We start from the raw sequence: 17,523 nt of genomic DNA on the forward strand, positions 1-17,523 counted from the left end.
CAAAAAAGTCAACAGTCAACAGGGCCCTGCGCGGTTATATCGGCCGCCCGTTGCTCAGGTTGCGTGGTGACAATGTGTCTCGTCTAAAAAGGTCAACAAACCCTCCCCTGCCTGCCAACGGCCGAATACAGCGGTTGACCTACCCCTACCTCTCCTCTCAAGCTTTCCCACCCCTCCCCGAGTCCCTGTCCTCCATCCAATCCCCATGTCCAAAGCCGGGCCACCGATTGACCCTCTCATTACGTCTCTTCGGGTCGCCCTTGTGCTTCCCCAAGGTCACCGAGTGATTTGAACAAGGGGGGAGTAGACACTAGGGGCGCCGCCCAAGAGAAGTGATCAGCATCTAGCACGGCAGGAAAAAAAAAAAACACACGGAGGCTAACCCCCAGATTGTGACATGTGAGTGGCCAGCCCGGCGGCCTGCATCAGCCTAAACCAACGACGTGAACGTCTCGTGAAAGCTCAGGAACTAAGGCACTACTCGCAGTACAGGCTAAACAGCAGCCAGCACGGATTGCATATGCCTGATGTGATATTGTACCAGCTGCCTCGATCGATGGGATGGGTAGCTTATTGAAAGATACTCAGAAATGCAAAAGAAAATGGTTCAAAATACATTCCTCTGCACTGCCCTGATTAAATGGGACGTGGCCCACATCATCGTATGGATCGACCGTCAGACGAAGTATCGTTGCTGACCAGGACCTCGACAAATGTCACCGCAGACTAATTTCTGACCGTTCTCCTAAACTCAGCTAATTCGTTCGCCATTAATCAGCTTGATCTCAACATGCCTATCACGAAAATCACAACATTGAGTGGTCAATTTTGAATTAGAGAACAGCCTCCGGCTGCCTCACCACTTCATTCTCTCATCATAACCTAGGCTCTCTTGAACCCGTACGCCATCGTGAGAACTCCCACAGGACAAAGACGCCTCTTCGCGCCGAACAAATACACATAGTATACAGCCCGCCCATGCCGTTGCATCGCGCCGGGGACCCCATCATTTCCGCATTCGCGCCCATATCCCTTTAGACTCCAACCAATTCTGAAAATAAAAAAGAGCCCGTCGCAAGAGCCGCTGGACCCGCCTGTCGCTTTTGTTTTTTTGACGTGAAAACTGATTATGAAGATCAAATATAGCCCCCCTTTTCTAAGATTCTTCGGGCAAAGTCCTGCTGAGACCAGCGCCCGCCCACCACTCATCAGGAATGTCTTCCCTTCTGGCTAGGTTCCGCATGATCATTTGCATTCCATGAAGAGCGTTATCGTTCGGCGTGTGACTGTGACTCGTTGGAGCCGAATCGCCATCGGCGTCCGCGGCAGCTCCTCGAGACTCCTCGCTCGAATCCCTCGCAATGCGATCCAGAGCGCCCGTCGGTGGGGTCAGATCACGTGTCGCATTGCGATAGTGTCGAGCAAGTTCAAGGCGTCGACGATGCCGCATCTCGATTGCGTCCCGGTCAGTGAACGGCCGGTCCGCCCGAACGAATGAAATCCTGCTCGGGTCATTGGCATCCAAATCGGCCACAAACCGCCGATGCCTCGACGGGTAGTTCATCGTCCAGTGGTCAGGCCAGCCCCTTCCCATGTGAAGATCTTCCTGTCCCTCGCTATCAGAGCCGTCAACTCCGGACTCGCAGGGTTGCTCCAGAGACTCTTCGGCCATTTCAGGTCCGGTGAGAGAAGTGCGAGATGATGCGCCGGCGCTCTGTGACTGAGACGCCGATGCCGATGCCGATGCCGATGCCGAAGCAAATGACGATCCGGCACTGGGAGGCTGAGGATCTGGGGTTAAGGTGGTGAGAAGCGTGTCCCACACACCGTCTTCGTCTGGGCTGAGGCTCCTGTTTCGGTCCCCGAGACCGTCTGCGGTGGGGTTTTCGCCCAAATGACCGAAGCGACGACGGACATAGCGGAAGGGTTGCGATTCACTGCGCGACTCTTCACGCAAAGAACGGCCAGATGCTCTGGCTGAGGTTGGGTGTTCCGGACTTCTATCAAATCGAGCAGCGACAGGAGGGGCAGGCTGCAGCATGTCAGCACAACGATTCAGTCATGTGTTCGACAAGCAGACCGACCATAGACATGCGAGCGACAACCTGAGCGCGGTGTCTCCGCCTCTCGACGGGATCTGTGATGATATCCATCGATGGCCTCTCATGCTCGCCAAATGCGCTGTTATACTGGCGAGAAATCTCCTCCCATATGGAACGACCTTCTTCGGCAGAAGGAGGGCTGGGAATTCTCCGAGGCGGCTGAGGCACGTTTTCCAGAGCCCAGCGCTCGCCAAAGAGCGACATCAGCTGGGCCTCTCTGGATTCGCCGCGACTGCGCACCTCGCGCAAAGCCTCGCGTAACTCGGTACTTTCCGCGGACGGCGCCGAACGATCCGCATCGCTGGGCGGGGTGGTCCGCGGGGGTGGTGCGGCGTAGGCCTCGGGGGGAGGGGGATGACCCGACTCAATCCATGGGTACCGGTGCCGTGGAACCGGCTCGGGGCCAGGAGTGGGGAAGTTGTCGCGAAGTAAGGCGGCGCGGCGACGGAAGGGGCGAGCATCGACGTTGCGTCGGCTTCGGCGAATGACAGAGCGAGGCTGGCGCGCAGAGGCCGACTTATCACCAAGCTTGGATGGCAGGTCGGACTCGACAGGGGCAATGAAGAGTCTGCAGATGGGGAAGTTGCAAGGTTAGCGGGGGATGCGAAGGCAGAGTGGGATGAGACCCCCGGGTACAGCGATGGGAATTGCAGAGTGTCTCGGCATCGACGAAATCGAGTCGTCCATCATGCGGCCGGGAATTCGAGATCAAATAAACGCGGACGGTATTGGTGATTTGATGGACAAGAGATGAGACGGGGTTGAACGAAGGCATTGGATTGGATTGATGCGGTGGGCGCGACTGATGGGCGGGCTGAAATTGAGCCAACGTCCGACCAGGCGCGGCGGAACGGCAACGCAGCGCAACCGGGCAGCGCAGGGGTGGGAAGACTTACGGGAGTCCCATCTTGAGCAAAGGTGCGCAACAATATCAACGACCAAGGGCGGCAGAAATGGATGGTAGGTGGCGAGTCGCAGGATTGGATGGAGCGACTGTCGTCGTTGATGGAAATGGAGCCGTGGTCGCGATGGTTTCGCGATGCGCGAAGCGGTGCTAAAAGGCTTCGTTTTCGTGGGGCGGGCGGGCGGAATGGGGGATGGAGACAGGGACGGGGACGGGTTTGGGTGAGAGGACACTGGACTGGAGAGGCGAAAGGGAAGGGGAAGGGGGAAAAAAGACGAAAGGCCAGCGTCTTTGGGGAATAGCCGCTTTACTTTCTTTTCTGTGAGTGGCTGGCCACCGTTCTGCAGCAGCCCCTGTGGCGCCCACTCTTGAAAGCAGGTCATCTTTGCCCAATCACGGCCACCCCTCGGCGAATAGTGGAGAGCGGAAAGCTTGGATCAGGTGTGGCTGGGGATTTTGTCGCCCCGTTGACTGGCTACAGCTGCCGCGTGCGCCTCGCAACCGATCGCCCTTTCCGTGGCTGCTATGGCAATTTGCTGCAAGATAAGGTAAGCGGCACCAACAGACACCTGCCAGCCCGGCACCTGGCCCAGCGCTCATGCGCGTGTTGCTGCGCTGGGCTGGGCGGCCTGTTCCCGTCGTGCTTTCCACGCGTGGGCTTCCCGCACCGCATTCACGTGTAGGTTCGACCCAATGGCGGAAAGTTCGGGTCGGTCTGACTGGACGGTATCGTCCACAGCATCCATCCAGGTAAGGTACGTGGTCGCCGGATGCGACTCCAGGACCCTGAAAATCCAAGACCCGTCCATCACCAGTGAGCTCCAGTGACTCACTCCCAGGCAGAGGAGCCACTCTGAGGAATTTGGATCCGTTGCCGGGCTACTTACCGCCCCTGTCTGCTGGCTTCCGTCCGTTCGGCTCCAGAGCCGAGATACTATCGGCGATTTATTCGTACCCTCATGGCCCGCGCCTGAAGCTTCGGTTTGAAAGTACCGAAATCCCCGCCAAGCTCACCAAACCCCAGACCTGACCTAGCAGCGAACTGCAACATGGCCATGAAGGGCATCAGCCTCGGCCTCCACCGCATCTCGAGGGCTCTCGAGGGCGTACCCCAGAAGTGGGATGCCATCCACGTTGCCGGTACCAATGGAAAGGGCTCAACCTGTACCTATCTGTCGGCTCTGTGCAAATCCTTCGGTATTTCAAACGGCCTCTTTACGTCGCCCTACCTCGTTGAGCCCCGCGACGCCATCAAGATCAACGGTACGCCCGTCCAGCAGGATGTCTACAACGATGTGAGACACAAGATTCTGGACGATGAACAGACACGGCTGGCCCAGGACTCTTCGCAAGAGCAACTTTCCATTTTTGAAGTGACGACTCTCATCGCCTTTGGTGTTTTCACGCACGCCGATGTGCAAATGGGCATCGTCGAGGTCGGCCTCGGCGGACGACTCGACTCGACCAACGTCCTCAAGCGCAAAAAGGTCACCGTCATCACAAAGATCGGTCTCGATCACCAGGCCTTTCTCGGCAACACGTTGCCAGAGATCGCAAAGGAGAAAGCCGGCATCATGATGTCTGGCGTGCCCTGCGTCGTCGACGGCAGCAATCCGCCAGAAGTCCTCGAGGTCTTCCGGAAGCATGCCGAAAGCGTGTCTGCGCCGTTGCACCTCACCACAAACCAGACCGGTCTGCTGGAAACGCTCTACCGGTCCGAGCTAATGCCGCACCAAGCCCAGAACATGGCTTGCGCCATTACGGCTTTCCAGCTTGCGTACCCCGACTTGAAACTCTCGGCCGAGCAAGCCCTGCCCATCTTGAAGGACGTCAGTCATCTGGGCCGATTATCGTGGCTGGACGTGAGCAAGAAGCATCCCGCACGCAAGGACAAGCCCGTTCTTATTGATGGTGCACACAACCCGCAGTCTGCGGAAACGCTCTCCACATATGTCGAGCGGCGTCTGCGAGTTGCGGATAAGCCCGTGACCTGGATAGTGTCGGTATCTAAGCAGGACGGGAAGGACGCTGGTGGTATGCTCCGAACCCTGCTGAGGCCCGGTGACAGTGTTGCTTGTGTGCCATTTTCCCATCGGGAGACGATGCCCTGGGTTGAGTCTCTGCCTCCAGCTACCCTACGTGATATGGCATCCGAGGCTGGTGCAAAGAAGTTGTACCAGGGTGACGAGAGCCTCGACGCTGCGATGAAGTGGGCCGTCGACAATGCGGACAATGGTCCTATTGTAGTCACTGGCAGTTTGTATCTCGTTGGAGATGCGTACGGAGCTTATGATGAGATAGCTTGAGGCATCAACACAATCTAAAACAAATCTCTGAAATATCCAATTCCACTTGTATCCTGCTTTGAGATATATGAGCTGGGCGTATTTGACGAGAGCATCACCCCAGGTCTACCACGCCTCCCATGACACTGTCGGCGAAACATGCCTCTCACCGCCACACGATCACATGATCCACCAGCGCGCCCACAGTACGATCAATGCAAGCCAACTCATTCTCATCAAACAAACCCGCCTTGCTCATCCCCGAAATCAACCATGAACCCCCCAACTCATCTCATCGTCGTCTGCTGCCACGGCATCTGGACCGGCGGCCCCACCAACGGCCGAGACGAATCGGAGTGGCTCATTGCCGATTTCCAAGCCGGCGAGACGCCGACCTTCATCGAGCACATCAAGGCCGGTCTCACCGCGCTCCGGGATGACCCGGCGGCGGCGCTCATATTCTCCGGGTAAGCTACCCCGGCTCCCACTCCGTCTTGGCGAAGGAAACCGCACCAAAGTCGTTTATTTAGCAAAGCGTCTCATTGGTCTCGTGCACATTCTCTTGTCCCCGGTCGCCGCATACCACTCAAGAAATCGTTGAACATGGGAGACTAACACCCAAACCAGAGGCCCAACGCGCAAAGAGACGGCCCTCGCAGAATCCCAAAGCTACGCCAACCTCGCCTCCGCAAACGCCTACTTTGACATCTTCCCCGCAGACAACGACGACTTCACATCCCGCATCCACAACGACACCCAGGCCCTCGACTCCTACCACAACATCCTTCACTCCCTCCTCCTCTTCCATCGCACCTATCCCGCCGCCCCCTGGCCCGCGAAGCTCACCGTCGTCAGCCACGCCTTCAAGAAGCCCCGCATCGTCGACGGCCACTGCGCCGCCATCGGCTTCCCCCTCGACCGCGTGGCGTATCTGGGCATCGACCCGCCAGGCATGCAAGCCGCGCTCGCCACAGCCTCCTCCCCGGGTGACGGCGATGGTATCGAAAAGCAAGGGGCCGTCGCAGGCGTACAGCACGCCGTGGACGAGTGGACAAAGGACCCGCACGGCGTCGGGCCCAGCCTGTCGCGCAAACGCCGCGCCCGCAACCCGTGGAATCTACGTGACAGGCTCTTCGCGAGCGAGGAGGAGAGGAGCAGAAGCGGTGTCGTAACTAGGATAATAGACGACCATGAGGCCCTCACGGAGGACGCCAAGAGGCCGTGGGCATAATTACATACATACCCATTTCGAAGCCCAATTAATACCACCTTTTCAAATCTTTGACCTGCTCTCTGCTCCCTTCTCGACCGCCCCGTTGACAACATCCAGCAAAAACCGACACGAGTCCTCAATCATGCCCTCACTGAACGCGTGCCCCACGCCCTCGTACACAATATTCTCAAACACTACGCCCCCGTCCGCGTACCACGTCCTCGTCGCCTCCTGGAAGAAGTCCACAAACGGCTTCGCCTTGGAGTACGGCACCAGCTTATCGTCCCCGCCCGAGCAGACGAGGAACTTCTTCCCCCTCACACGGGCGTCCAGCAGGCCCCGCAGCCGCTGCTGCTCAGCGGCTTCAGAGACAGCGGAGGTCGGCACGGGCCCTGTCCCGAAGAGGATGCCCTTCGGGTCGTGCCGCAGACACGCCGCGACCAGGTCCGGCGGGAAGTCCTTGCTGCCCAGGAACGAAGCCCCGGCGTCCTCCGCCGAGAAGGTCGCCAGCTTGGACCTCTGCGCGCGGTCCGACATCAACGCTTTTCAAACCCACCATCGTCAGCACTCATGTACCTCAGACTAAGGAAAAGGAAGACGACTCACCCATGTAATCAGGACACCCGATAATCACAACCCCGCCCACCATCCTCTCCTCCCCAAACAGCGCCTGCCACGTGCTGTGCCCGCCCAGACTCACCCCAAGCGCGACGTGCTGGTCGACCCTCCACTCCCCGGCCCCGGCCCCGCCGCCGAGCTCGCTCTTGAGGTACCCCTCGACGACGTCCATCAGCCCGCTCGTGTCGCTGACCATGCCCGCGACCATGGCGTACATGTCGACAGCGTGCCTCTCGTTGCCGCCGCGCCAGGACTCGTTGGCCTTGTCCGAGACGAGGCGCGAGCCGTGGTTGCGCTGGTCGAACGCCACGGCGATGAGGCCGCGCTTCGTTGCCGGAGAAGAGGTGGCGGCGGCGTTGTGTTGCGAGACGATGCGCGAGGCGAAGGCGCCCATGTCCTCCTTGGCGCGGCCGCGGCCGTGGTAGAGCCAGAGGACGGAGACGGCGGTCGGGCGGAGCGGTGAGAGCTCCGCGAGGCCGTAGACGTCGACGAGAAGGCCTGACATGAGGACTGTGGATTTCGAGACCGTGGGGGACCCCGCGGTGGGTTGCATGGGGTTTTGCTCCGGCATTTTCTCTTCTGATTCTTTGTTTGAAGGGTCTTACGTTGATGTGATACTACGAATGGGGGTCATCTGTTTGTGAGGTGAAGATGCAGTGAGGAGATAATGATATGGATTTGTAATGATTGAGAGCAGGTTGAGATTGTGAGGTGTAAGTGAAGTTGTAGGTGGGGTGGACGAGCAGTTGCCGAGGTCGGGGTTGAGACGGACGGCGGAGCTGGGACCCATTATTCCCGTGCGGGCGCCGCTGCTTCCATGAACTGTCCGTCCCCATATAGGACTCCGGCAGCATCACGCTTCTGAGGATACAAACAATTCAAATCATCTTCTCTTAAATTTTGGCTTCTGTTATGTGTTCAATATTGGTTTGAACCTCCGAGATGATGTTTTGACCACCACTTGAGACCCAGTGTGACGAATTATCATTGGAATCGCCTTCGTACATTTGAGATAGCATACAAACGAAGACAACGGTGTCAAAAACGTGGGGACTTCGTTCCGGTATAGCTACGACTTATGTAACTACTTATAGGCCTGCTGTTAGGAATATATAGAACAGTCAATACTAAAATAATTGTATACTTAAACTATACTTTATATAATACGCAGGCAATATCAGAGACATTTCTTCTTCTTTTTTTTTCTAGTGAGTGTCATCCTGCGAAGGCCCTTTAAACAGAACAATAAGACATAGAAAAATAGACAGGTTAGAACAAAACAACAAAAAAAAAAACGATTCACCGTTTTAATTCGAGGCCCTCGCGTGTTTCGAACGAGCGCCCCCCTCAGACTCAGATTGCATCTCTAGAGAGGAACTTGTTAAGCTTCGCTTTTACCGACTGGGCCACTTGGGTGGTTTCCCTGTCGAACTGTTGAAAGCAGACCAGACGAAAGTTGGCCAAGTATCCTGGGCTTGGGCTTGGGCTTGGGTGCCTTGTAGGTGAGGCGAGAGCAGAGGGGGGTTCTTTGTGGTTACGAGGGAAGGTGCTGCTGGTGATGGTTGGGAAGGAGCGACCGGGTCTCTCATCAATGGGCATCTATAGCTCCAGGCGATACCATTCCCCCCTGGCACATGGTCCAGATCATTCTGCCAGAGAAAGACAGGGCGAGAAGGTGACTAGATAGATCGTCGACTATTCAGGCTGTCCCATGGCCTTGCGCTCTTCGCGACAGATTAGCCACGACCGACTATCGAAGTTGGAAATCAAATCACTGGCTTAGGCATACCCGTATTATCAACGTGAACGGATACATAACGGCAAATCAGAGTTGTGCTCTCAGCTAATGGGCTTAACGAAACCAGAACCTCTGTCATTGCATCCACACCTCAGCCCACGCCCAACGTCGCTCACGATGCCAGAACGTAACAATATTTCCAATGCGGTGAATTTAGTAAATGAGTTTCCTACTGCAAGATAGAAAAGCTCGAGGCAGTAATAGTAATATGCCCCCGGGCTGCCAAAGTCAAAAGTTCCGTCAAAGCCCTCCCCGCAGAATCCTTGGTCAACAAAAAAAAGTCGCCATTGGAGCATGCAGATTTCCTCCCGTAACGCCGTATTGTGCCTGTTCCTGTACCCTTTCCGTGCCCAAAGCCCCTGTGTCATAACGACCCTATGTACGTTGATCAATCGGTTTTTTTGGTGTCCTGCCCCCACATACTCAAGCAGGTTGCGCTCATTAGACCCCGAGAGCTCAGGGTGTTTCGCCCATGTCCCAGACGAGATTCAGAAAGACGGTAGAGCGCGTTGCGTCGCTCAGTCCAGCTTCCAGTGGTTCGTCAGACCGCCGTCGTGGTCTCCATCGCCGAGGTAAAGCTCAATGGCGTACAGACTCATGGTTGCGATCACGTTTGTCCAGCGCCACACGTTGCCGCCGGGGTCCCCGCCTCTGAGCGTCCACCCGTCTGGCCCGTCGTTGGTCGAGAAATGTTGCAGCAGCAAACTCGTGTACATGGCGATGAGGATTGACGGGGAGAAGTAAGTGATGATACCGATGAGCCAGTTGGCCGCGTCCGTATCTTCGAGAGAAGGCTCCTCCATGAGCGCCCTGGCACCGGATTCGCGGACTGCAGGGATGATGCGGGTGGCGCAGTAGAAGACGAGGAGACGGAAAGCGAGAGAGATGATAACGGAGGGGGTGATGGTTTGGAAAGCGGCATAAAGAAGACTTAGCGACGAGTGAACGGCGTGGGGAAGTGAGCCGAGCATGTGCAAGAGAGTTGAATAAGACGCCATGATGATTGGTGGGAGCGGCGGGAATTCGGGTTGCGAGGACTGGTTGTGCTCAGCCTCTGTGTTTTCTGAGGGAAGGTAGTCGGTAAAGATCTGGTAGACGCAGAGGACGACGTATGCGAAGAGGAGCGAAGACTCGATGGGGTTTCCACGCCCGCTGCCGATTCCATAGGCACACAGGAAGAAGGCCGTGGTCATGGTGACGCCGATGCTGATCGCATCAAAGTTGTCAATATAAGAGAAGTGGGCGACGCGCCACAGGAAGTAGACGGCACTGGCGAGAACACTGCCGGAGATAGCGAGCAGAATAATCTGGCATGACGTTAGCAAGCGTACAAGAGAACGGGGTTCTGAGCGTCGATATCATGTCCCCGCAGGGACAATCTAGACATCTTGACTCGACCATCGGAGCTTCCACTTACAACCCAAGTATCGCTTCTTCCTCTGTTGACCAACCACTTTGTAATTTGGCCTGCGGCCTGGATGACGAGCAAAGTGCAGAAGCCCTCCAACAGCTGGAAGACGGGGCTCGAGTATCTCAGAGTCTTATCCCAGCCGCCCAGGGTAATGGTCTCGATCACGCCGCCCTCGCCAAACACCCACTCGCCCCACGACGTTGTCTTGGAGCTCGTGATACCCTGCAGCGTCCTCTCCACCCAGTTGGTCGCACCAGCGTCTACAGCGAAGCGGCCGAGAGCCCAGATCAGGAGGCCGGGGATGACAATCCATTGCGACAAACGGAGTATGACATTGATGGCCCAGCGGACGCGCGACTCGGCGGGGGTGACGACGGCGATGGCGGAGTAGACGAAGTAGAAGCCGCATAGGGCAAGGCTGTAGGCCAAGCCGCTGTCTCTGCCTCCTACATCGAAGGCGACGGGTATTGACAGGACTATGCTTAGCAAGAAGATGGCGCTAGCGATGATGCGGAAAAACCACCACATCGGCGCGACGAGCTGGCTTGCTGGAGCCGCGCCGAGAGAGGAGGTTGTTTCTGGCGATGGCCGGCCACTTTGGCTGGCGAACCGATATGGAAGGGGGCTCGTTCGGAGGGAGAGCGAGGGAGGAAGCGTCTGGTGGTGCTTTTCGGGGTCGTTCGAGGTAATCCGGTGGTGCGGTGCAGAGACCGAGACGTTGAGAGGACCGAGGCCGAAATGGGAGTCGGAGCAGGGAAGGGGTCGTCTCTCTCTCGATTCGTCAGCCAAGGGAGCAGCGATGCAGAGTCGGAGTTGTGGTGGTTCAACAGCAACTGAAAGCTGTAGGTGAGGCCGTGATTGTGGAACGTGGGCTTTCGCGTTCGCTCGGAGGAGAAGGAGCGCAAAGGTGGGCCGCTGTCTGGAAGCCTGGGTGATTAAATTCAACCGGGACGGGAGATTTTTGGGCGAGGTGGCAGGAAGCGCAAGCGGATGCAAACCTGCCTCTGCCTGGGCTCTTGGGACCCAGAGTTTGGAGCTTGGGCTTATCGTTAAGGCTAAGGCCGGTCCTACTGGTGGTCCCGTTCGCCTAAGTAGGTACTTCTGGCACTTGTGAAGGTGAGGTAGGGACAGGGTGCGGTGCGTGCAAGCTCAGGAAGGCCTCCAGGTTAGCTTATCTTCACGTGGCGTTAATGACCAGCCTGCAGAGTGCAGACAGGCTGGTGGAAGAGACACTGGGACAGACACAGAACCACAAGAACCAGCCTCTTGTTGGCTTGGGAAGTACCTGTCGCACAACAAGACTGGTGGTTGGCTGGTGCTGGCGGTGAAGCTGCAACTTCTCAGGTGTCTTTGATTTACTGTTTCTTTCTCTGGTGTCCCACTCTCAAAGAAAAGAGGCATAATAGCAACGGTTTCATTGTCTCTTCTGCCTTGACAAACAGCAACAATCCCATTCTACGTAGGCTCAAGCCAGAGGGCGCCAAGCTGGCTTATGACAGCACAAAATACTCTGTATTGTACCTTTTGCTTGGAGAGGCGCATATTTAAGTTGGTGCGCAAAAAAGGACATCATCCAGGTCGCGTGCCCCTATCGCCCGCCCTCTGCGATTACCAGACGCAGGTCCGGTCTGGATCCTCCAAAACCCAGCCGGTCCAGAATCAATGGCCCCTTGCCCTGTTGGAAATTAGGAAGATATTGCAGCGGTTATTGCAGCGTTGCAGAGCGTCCTGCAGCTAAAGGTTCCTGGCAATGGAGAGTGCCTCCACTCTGCTTGTGCCATTCCACTCCCTTCTGATATCATCCCTGCCCTTGGCCAACGACTGTTGGCTGCTCGTCGTGAACTCTGCATGTGACAGCCAATCATAGGGCCCCTCCTTCGTCTGTCTCTTTCTCAACATCACCTAACCCTTCTTAGGCTTCGAGTCGCTGCATCCTGCAAGTCACCTGGACAGTTTGACGTCTCCATCTACCGATCAAGCTGAAGTTAGAATGAGCATTTGACGGGAATCTCGGAATCTAGAAACGCTGTCTCGCAGCCGTTCTTTGTGTCTTCGGTCTGCCTTGCAGGTTCTGCTGCCTCAAGCGCGAACCTCAATCACATTTCTACACCAACTTGTTGCTCTTAATGCTGGCACTGGACGCCGTGTTGATCACTCTAGTATATGGCCCACGTTTCGAGTTACTGTCGCTTCACGCGGATACCGCCCGTTATTATGACGGTTTGTCTTCCATGTTCTTTCGTTTCTTCTAACATTATTCCCGGCGCAGAATTTCCGCGACAGGGAAGTATCACTCCAATTGCTCAATAATCAAGGGTCTCGCGTGCCACTGCTTTTTTCCGGGACCGCAACTTGGCTCTCAACAGCACACGTGAGACTTACCTTGATGAGCGTTTTCCTATTCTCGACATAGATGCGAACAGAGCACAGCATGCGCATCATGTTGATGCACGGAAGTCGCCGCCAAGTCTCCGATATACAACCTGAGCCCACCTGTCTGCTGCCTCTGCTTCTCCTGCGCCTCCTACATCCAGTCTATTGAGTATTTGCAGTCATATGTATCTCTGAGGATGGTAACCTTGCGTTGTGCGACGAAACAGCTTCATCCTCGTCTGCTGCATCAAGCACCTACTCCAACAACAACTTACTCAGCCACCTGAACTCCCACCCATATCACCTGACAAGTAACTCAAAATTGAGTCGCACAACCTCTAAACCCAAGGCTCTCATCGGGATTTAATAAACTCGCGCCGGCCGATCGCCGAGGGCCGCCTGCTCTGACAGCCAACGGTTTCCCTGTTCATCTATGCAAAGCATCACAAAAACCATGTTTTCTTGAGTCGCACAAAGACAAGCAGGCACGCAGGCGCGCATACACACACAGAATGTTTCTTCAGCAGCCCCGGGCTGCCTCTTGACAGGGCGATCATCTGGCTGCTACCTAAATGTAACGTCCACACAGCTCATCCTCCACCTAACTAACCAACCCACCACCAGCCAACCCCAGGCCAAAGTTGCATCTGCCTAACACAAGCACGGAAGATGGATCGTCTGATAATTGCTGCAGGTCTTGCCGCTCGGCGTGTCACTCCCAGTCTGCAGGTACACCTGCCAATACCCCTGCTCAAGCTCGCAAACCAAGAAATTCAGCTCTGTTTCTCTCGCGTGGTCAGCACAATGACTTCCTGAATGATGCAGCAAACGATAACAATGGCACGGTTCACTCACGGCGGCCCCAGGTGCTCCCCTGGGTCGTAATGATGGTGTCGCCCTCGAGCCCCCACGCCGTCGTCTCCGAGGCGTTGCTAAACTTGAGGCTCTTGTACGACGTGGTATCGCTTCCGATGTTCAGGTACGAGCTCGAGTTGGCGCTCTGGATGGAGCCCGCGATATTGAAAGACTCGGCTGAGGCCTCGGGCCCCAGGACGGGCACCGTCTTGTCCTTCGGGTATGCTTGGAGGTACAAGTGGTAGACGGGGTCGCTGACGCCCCTGATCTTCTCGGGTTTTGCGACAGCCACGCCGGTGACGGACGCCAGGAGCGTCGAGAGTAGGACGAGGCGCATGGTGAAGTTTCGCGTTGTCGTGATGTGTAAACTCGAATGCCAGCGGAGGGAAGCATTCGTCGCAACGTCCTGTCAAACCTTGGCCCAACTTTATGTCTCGACTTTCTTGACCTCCTCCCCCTCTCCGCGGCCCAGCTCCCTCCGAGAGCAATCTGTGTTTAATTTCACTCTGCAAAAGCAACTCTGGATAACCATGGCGGATAAACAACGCGGCAGGGACGGCATGCTCAACAGCCCAATCACTCGCGTCAATGTAACCGCTCCGATATGACATCCCAATATGTCTCTGACCGGCCCGCGGCTCACAGTGCCGAACCTAGGACGGCGCGGGAGGAGAGCAAAAACACGGGGGATCGGCGTCCTTCCCTCCATCCACTCACGGGCTTCCCTCCCCAGGCCCGAATCTGAACACACCACGCGGTGTTGATCGTCCTTGCGTTGCCTCTCCCCGCGCACAGCACGAGCAATGCGTAACGTATCTTTGGGGGAATCACTTGATATACGACGTAATCTTCATCCGGTACCTGATCAGACAGCAGCCACAACAGGCCGCATACATGAAGCTAAAAAAGAGAAGAACGAACTCTACAGTTCTAATAGCGGCAGGGATCATCCTCCACTCAAGCTTCCAATGCAACAGGACGGCGTACAGACCCCGTCAGATGATGACCTGCACCGAAATGCCCATTGGCTCTGCACAAGCGACGAAAACAGATCCCAGCTTCGCTCGTGAGACTCTAACGAAAGCCATTGAGGGAGAGACGGAGGCGGATGAAGGTGTGGTGCTCCATCTCGCACATGCACGATAACATTGCTGCGCCTATCCTTCTCCCCCAGATGCGTTGCACAGAGACCTGCAGGGGAAGCGAGGTAACTGGAGAAGGGGTGCAGTGGGGGTTCTAGAATTTCCCCAATTCCCCTCCCTCAACCGTTTCTTTGGGGTGGGTGTGGTGGTGGTGGTGTTGGTGGTTCAGGGGAAACAACAAGGGGGGCAAGGCCAAGATCGTCCTTCTCCAGCCTTCAACAGCACCAGAAACAAAATAACGATGTCTTTTTTCTCTCTGCTACGCCACAGCATCCCCTGTCTCTCCCCCCCAAAAGAGCTCCTCACGAAAATTCGTTGGTGCGACCACCACTTCGAAGCAGAGCAGTCAGGCAAAACACATGTCCCGAACGATTGGCCACAGCGGGGCAGGGATGTCCCCTTCCCCCACTGATACCCGCTGCGCCACAGCACACTGGTCCAGAAGGCAAAGTCCCCAAGTCCCCCCCCAGCGGCGCATTGTACACCGCTCCGGATCCCCTACAGCCCGCATCAGGAGATTTGCCATTGTCGAGGCATGATTCTTCTCCCACCACCGCTCGATATTTGCGCCAGAGGGGGGACGTCAAAAATTAACTACGCGTGGTTCATCAAGGGACTCTCTCTCTTTTCGTCTTGTCTTTCTCCCGCTTGAGAAGCACTGTTCCCTTCTTTACGTATATATATCAATGACCGTCTGAGGACCACCCACCCGACCACACCACGGTGATCGGATTCTCGTTTCCCTCTTCCCACTTTCCCCCTTCGCCCCTCGTCCTCCACTTTCTCTGTCCCGTCGTCCCCTATTCCCCGGTTTAGGACAGATTTTCCACCACCAATAATTTACTGCCGTCCACCACCGACAACAACCCAGATATCGGGGGGCCAACTTTCCTGGAAAGAGACGCCTTTTTGCCTTGTCACGCCACAAGCAAAGCAAGCAAAGCAACCCTTTCCTGCAAAAGAACCACCGCAACAATGGCCTCGTCCGCCGCTGAGACAGTGACGAAGCCGTCCAAGCGCAAGACCGCTGCCGCCGCCAACGGCGCCGCGGCCGGCAAGCTCACCACCGAGGCGCAACCCGCCCCGGCCTCCAAGGAGCGCGACTTCTTCTGGACCTACACCGAGGAGCCTCACCGCACCCGCCGTCTGGCCATCATCAAGGCTCACCCAGAGGTAAGCTTTCTCCCGGGAACCCCAATGGCTCCCGTATCATTCTGCAATATGCAAGACTGACAAGTTCGGTTTTTTCTTCGATTCAGGTCACCAAGCTCTGCGGTCCCGAGCCCCTGACAAAGTATGTCGTCGCCGGCGTCGTCGCGATGCAGGTCTTCTGGGCCTGGTATCTCAGCGAGACCTCCTTCTGGTCCTGGAAGTTCTGGGCCGTAGGCTACGTCTTCGGCGCCACCGCGAACCAGAACCTCTTCCTCGCCATCCACGAAATCTCCCACAACCTCGCCTTCCGCTCCCCGCAGGCCAACCGCCTCTTCGCCATCTTCGCGAACCTGCCCATTGGCGTGCCGTATAGCGCCTCCTTCAGGGTGAGCCAGTCCTCTCTCTTCCCCCCCGGATATCGAGACATAACATACTGACATACCATCTTTACCAGCCCTACCACCTCACCCACCACAAGTCCCTCGGCGTCGACGGCCTCGACACCGACCTCCCCACCGCCCTCGAGGCCGTCTTCTTCGACTCCATCCTCGGCAAGGCCTTCTTCTGCACCTTCCAGATCTTCTTCTACGCCGTCCGCCCGACCCTCGTCTACTCCGTGCCCCTGACGCCCCTGCACTACCTCAACATCGCCGTCCAGCTCGCCTTCGACTACGCCCTCTACTCCCTCTGGGGCCCCAACGCCGTCCTCTACTTCCTCGTCTCCTCCTTCCTCGCCGGCTCCCTCCACCCCCTCGCCGGCCACTTCATCGCAGAGCACTACGTCTACGAGACCGTCTCCCCCCAGCAGAAGGACCCCGCCAACGGCGTCCCCGTCCCCGAGACCTTCTCCTACTACGGCCCCCTCAACTTCCTCACCTACAACGTCGGCCTCCACAACGAGCACCACGACTTCCCCGCCGTCCCCTGGACCAGGCTCCCCGCCCTGCGCGAGATCGCCAGCGAGTTCTACGAGGACCTGCCCTACCACCGTAGCTGGACCTACGCCATCTGGCGCTTCATCTGGGACGAGAACGTCGGCATCACCTGCCGCGTCAAGAGGAAGCAGGGCGGCCGCATGGTTGGCGGTAATGCCAAGTGGACCAAGGAGGAGATTGAGGCTTGAGAGAAAGAGAGAGCCTATGTTTGGGGGCGTTGAGAGAGTACATAGAGTAAAAAGTTGCTGCTCGAGTAGTAGTGTAATATTGGTTTTTTTTGCAGTAAATCATGGTTGAAGATATATCCCTGTCGATATGAAAAAGACATTGAAAAGGGGCTTTTTTGGTAATAATAACTGGGGACGCGAGATATAGAGAATCCTTTCCGTTCAGTCGGGAAGATCGTCATAAACCCTAGACTTCAGTCACAGCGGTGCCAGAGCTGGACCCTCTACACATATAATTGAACGTGCATCAATGGGTCCGATTGACATATGAAAAGCTTCAGAATTGAAAACTTCGCGTCCGGGACGCCGGGCCGTTACGACAAAAAGAACTGCCATATAGTTACAAGTGTGATTTGCGACTCCGTTCCGTGTCAGAGGCCATCAATGGATCCTCTTCCGTATTCACCATCGTCACCTACAGACCCTCCTCCACACGCTGTGCCGTTCTCCCATGGCTCTTGAGTATGCTGGCAACAGTCGACCGCAAGTCTCTGCCGTTTGGGGTGTG

The 17,523-nt window shown here is 56.5% G+C and overlaps 7 protein-coding genes across 7 annotated transcripts; 3 read left to right on the forward strand and 4 right to left on the reverse strand.

Moving 5' to 3' along the window:
• Positions 1 to 1,156: 1,156 nt before the first annotated feature.
• CGCS363_v013619 (uncharacterized protein) lies at positions 1,157 to 3,009 on the reverse strand (the record flags this gene model as incomplete). The annotated part of the gene is made up of 3 exons (XM_036645468.1): positions 1,157 to 2,032; positions 2,085 to 2,670; positions 2,999 to 3,009. The coding sequence occupies 3 exons, from the start codon at positions 3,007 to 3,009 to the stop codon at positions 1,157 to 1,159; spliced, it is 1,473 nt and encodes a 490-aa protein (XP_036489612.1).
• Positions 3,010 to 4,055: 1,046 nt separating this feature from the next.
• Positions 4,056 to 5,312, forward strand: fol3 (putative dihydrofolate synthetase; the record flags this gene model as incomplete). The annotated part of the gene is made up of 1 exon (XM_036645469.1): positions 4,056 to 5,312. The coding sequence occupies one exon, from the start codon at positions 4,056 to 4,058 to the stop codon at positions 5,310 to 5,312; it is 1,257 nt and encodes a 418-aa protein (XP_036489434.1).
• A 252-nt stretch (positions 5,313 to 5,564) lies between these two features.
• Positions 5,565 to 6,522, forward strand: CGCS363_v013621 (Uncharacterized protein; the record flags this gene model as incomplete). Its single annotated transcript, XM_036645470.1, has 2 exons — positions 5,565 to 5,758; positions 5,919 to 6,522. The coding sequence occupies 2 exons, from the start codon at positions 5,565 to 5,567 to the stop codon at positions 6,520 to 6,522; spliced, it is 798 nt and encodes a 265-aa protein (XP_036489435.1).
• Positions 6,523 to 6,564: 42 nt separating this feature from the next.
• On the reverse strand, positions 6,565 to 7,693 carry CGCS363_v013622 (uncharacterized protein; the record flags this gene model as incomplete). The annotated part of the gene is made up of 2 exons (XM_036645471.1): positions 6,565 to 7,046; positions 7,111 to 7,693. 2 exons carry the CDS (start codon positions 7,691 to 7,693, stop codon positions 6,565 to 6,567), a joined length of 1,065 nt encoding a protein of 354 aa, XP_036489104.1.
• Positions 7,694 to 9,438: 1,745 nt separating this feature from the next.
• CGCS363_v013623 (Uncharacterized protein) lies at positions 9,439 to 10,859 on the reverse strand (the record flags this gene model as incomplete). Its single annotated transcript, XM_036645472.1, has 2 exons — positions 9,439 to 10,227; positions 10,338 to 10,859. The coding sequence occupies 2 exons, from the start codon at positions 10,857 to 10,859 to the stop codon at positions 9,439 to 9,441; spliced, it is 1,311 nt and encodes a 436-aa protein (XP_036489105.1).
• A 2,692-nt stretch (positions 10,860 to 13,551) lies between these two features.
• CGCS363_v013624 (uncharacterized protein) lies at positions 13,552 to 13,896 on the reverse strand (the record flags this gene model as incomplete). The annotated part of the gene is made up of 1 exon (XM_036645473.1): positions 13,552 to 13,896. One exon carries the CDS (start codon positions 13,894 to 13,896, stop codon positions 13,552 to 13,554), a length of 345 nt encoding a protein of 114 aa, XP_036489108.1.
• A 1,780-nt stretch (positions 13,897 to 15,676) lies between these two features.
• dsd1 (Sphingolipid delta(4)-desaturase) lies at positions 15,677 to 16,976 on the forward strand (the record flags this gene model as incomplete). The annotated part of the gene is made up of 3 exons (XM_036645474.1): positions 15,677 to 15,874; positions 15,961 to 16,239; positions 16,308 to 16,976. 3 exons carry the CDS (start codon positions 15,677 to 15,679, stop codon positions 16,974 to 16,976), a joined length of 1,146 nt encoding a protein of 381 aa, XP_036489109.1.
• Between the last annotated feature and the right edge of the window lie 547 nt (positions 16,977 to 17,523).

Source organism: Colletotrichum siamense (assembly GCF_013390195.1).
Source record: "Colletotrichum siamense strain Cg363 chromosome Unknown KSG_Cg363_contig09, whole genome shotgun sequence".
Classification (NCBI taxonomy): Eukaryota; Fungi; Ascomycota; class Sordariomycetes; order Glomerellales; family Glomerellaceae; genus Colletotrichum; species Colletotrichum siamense.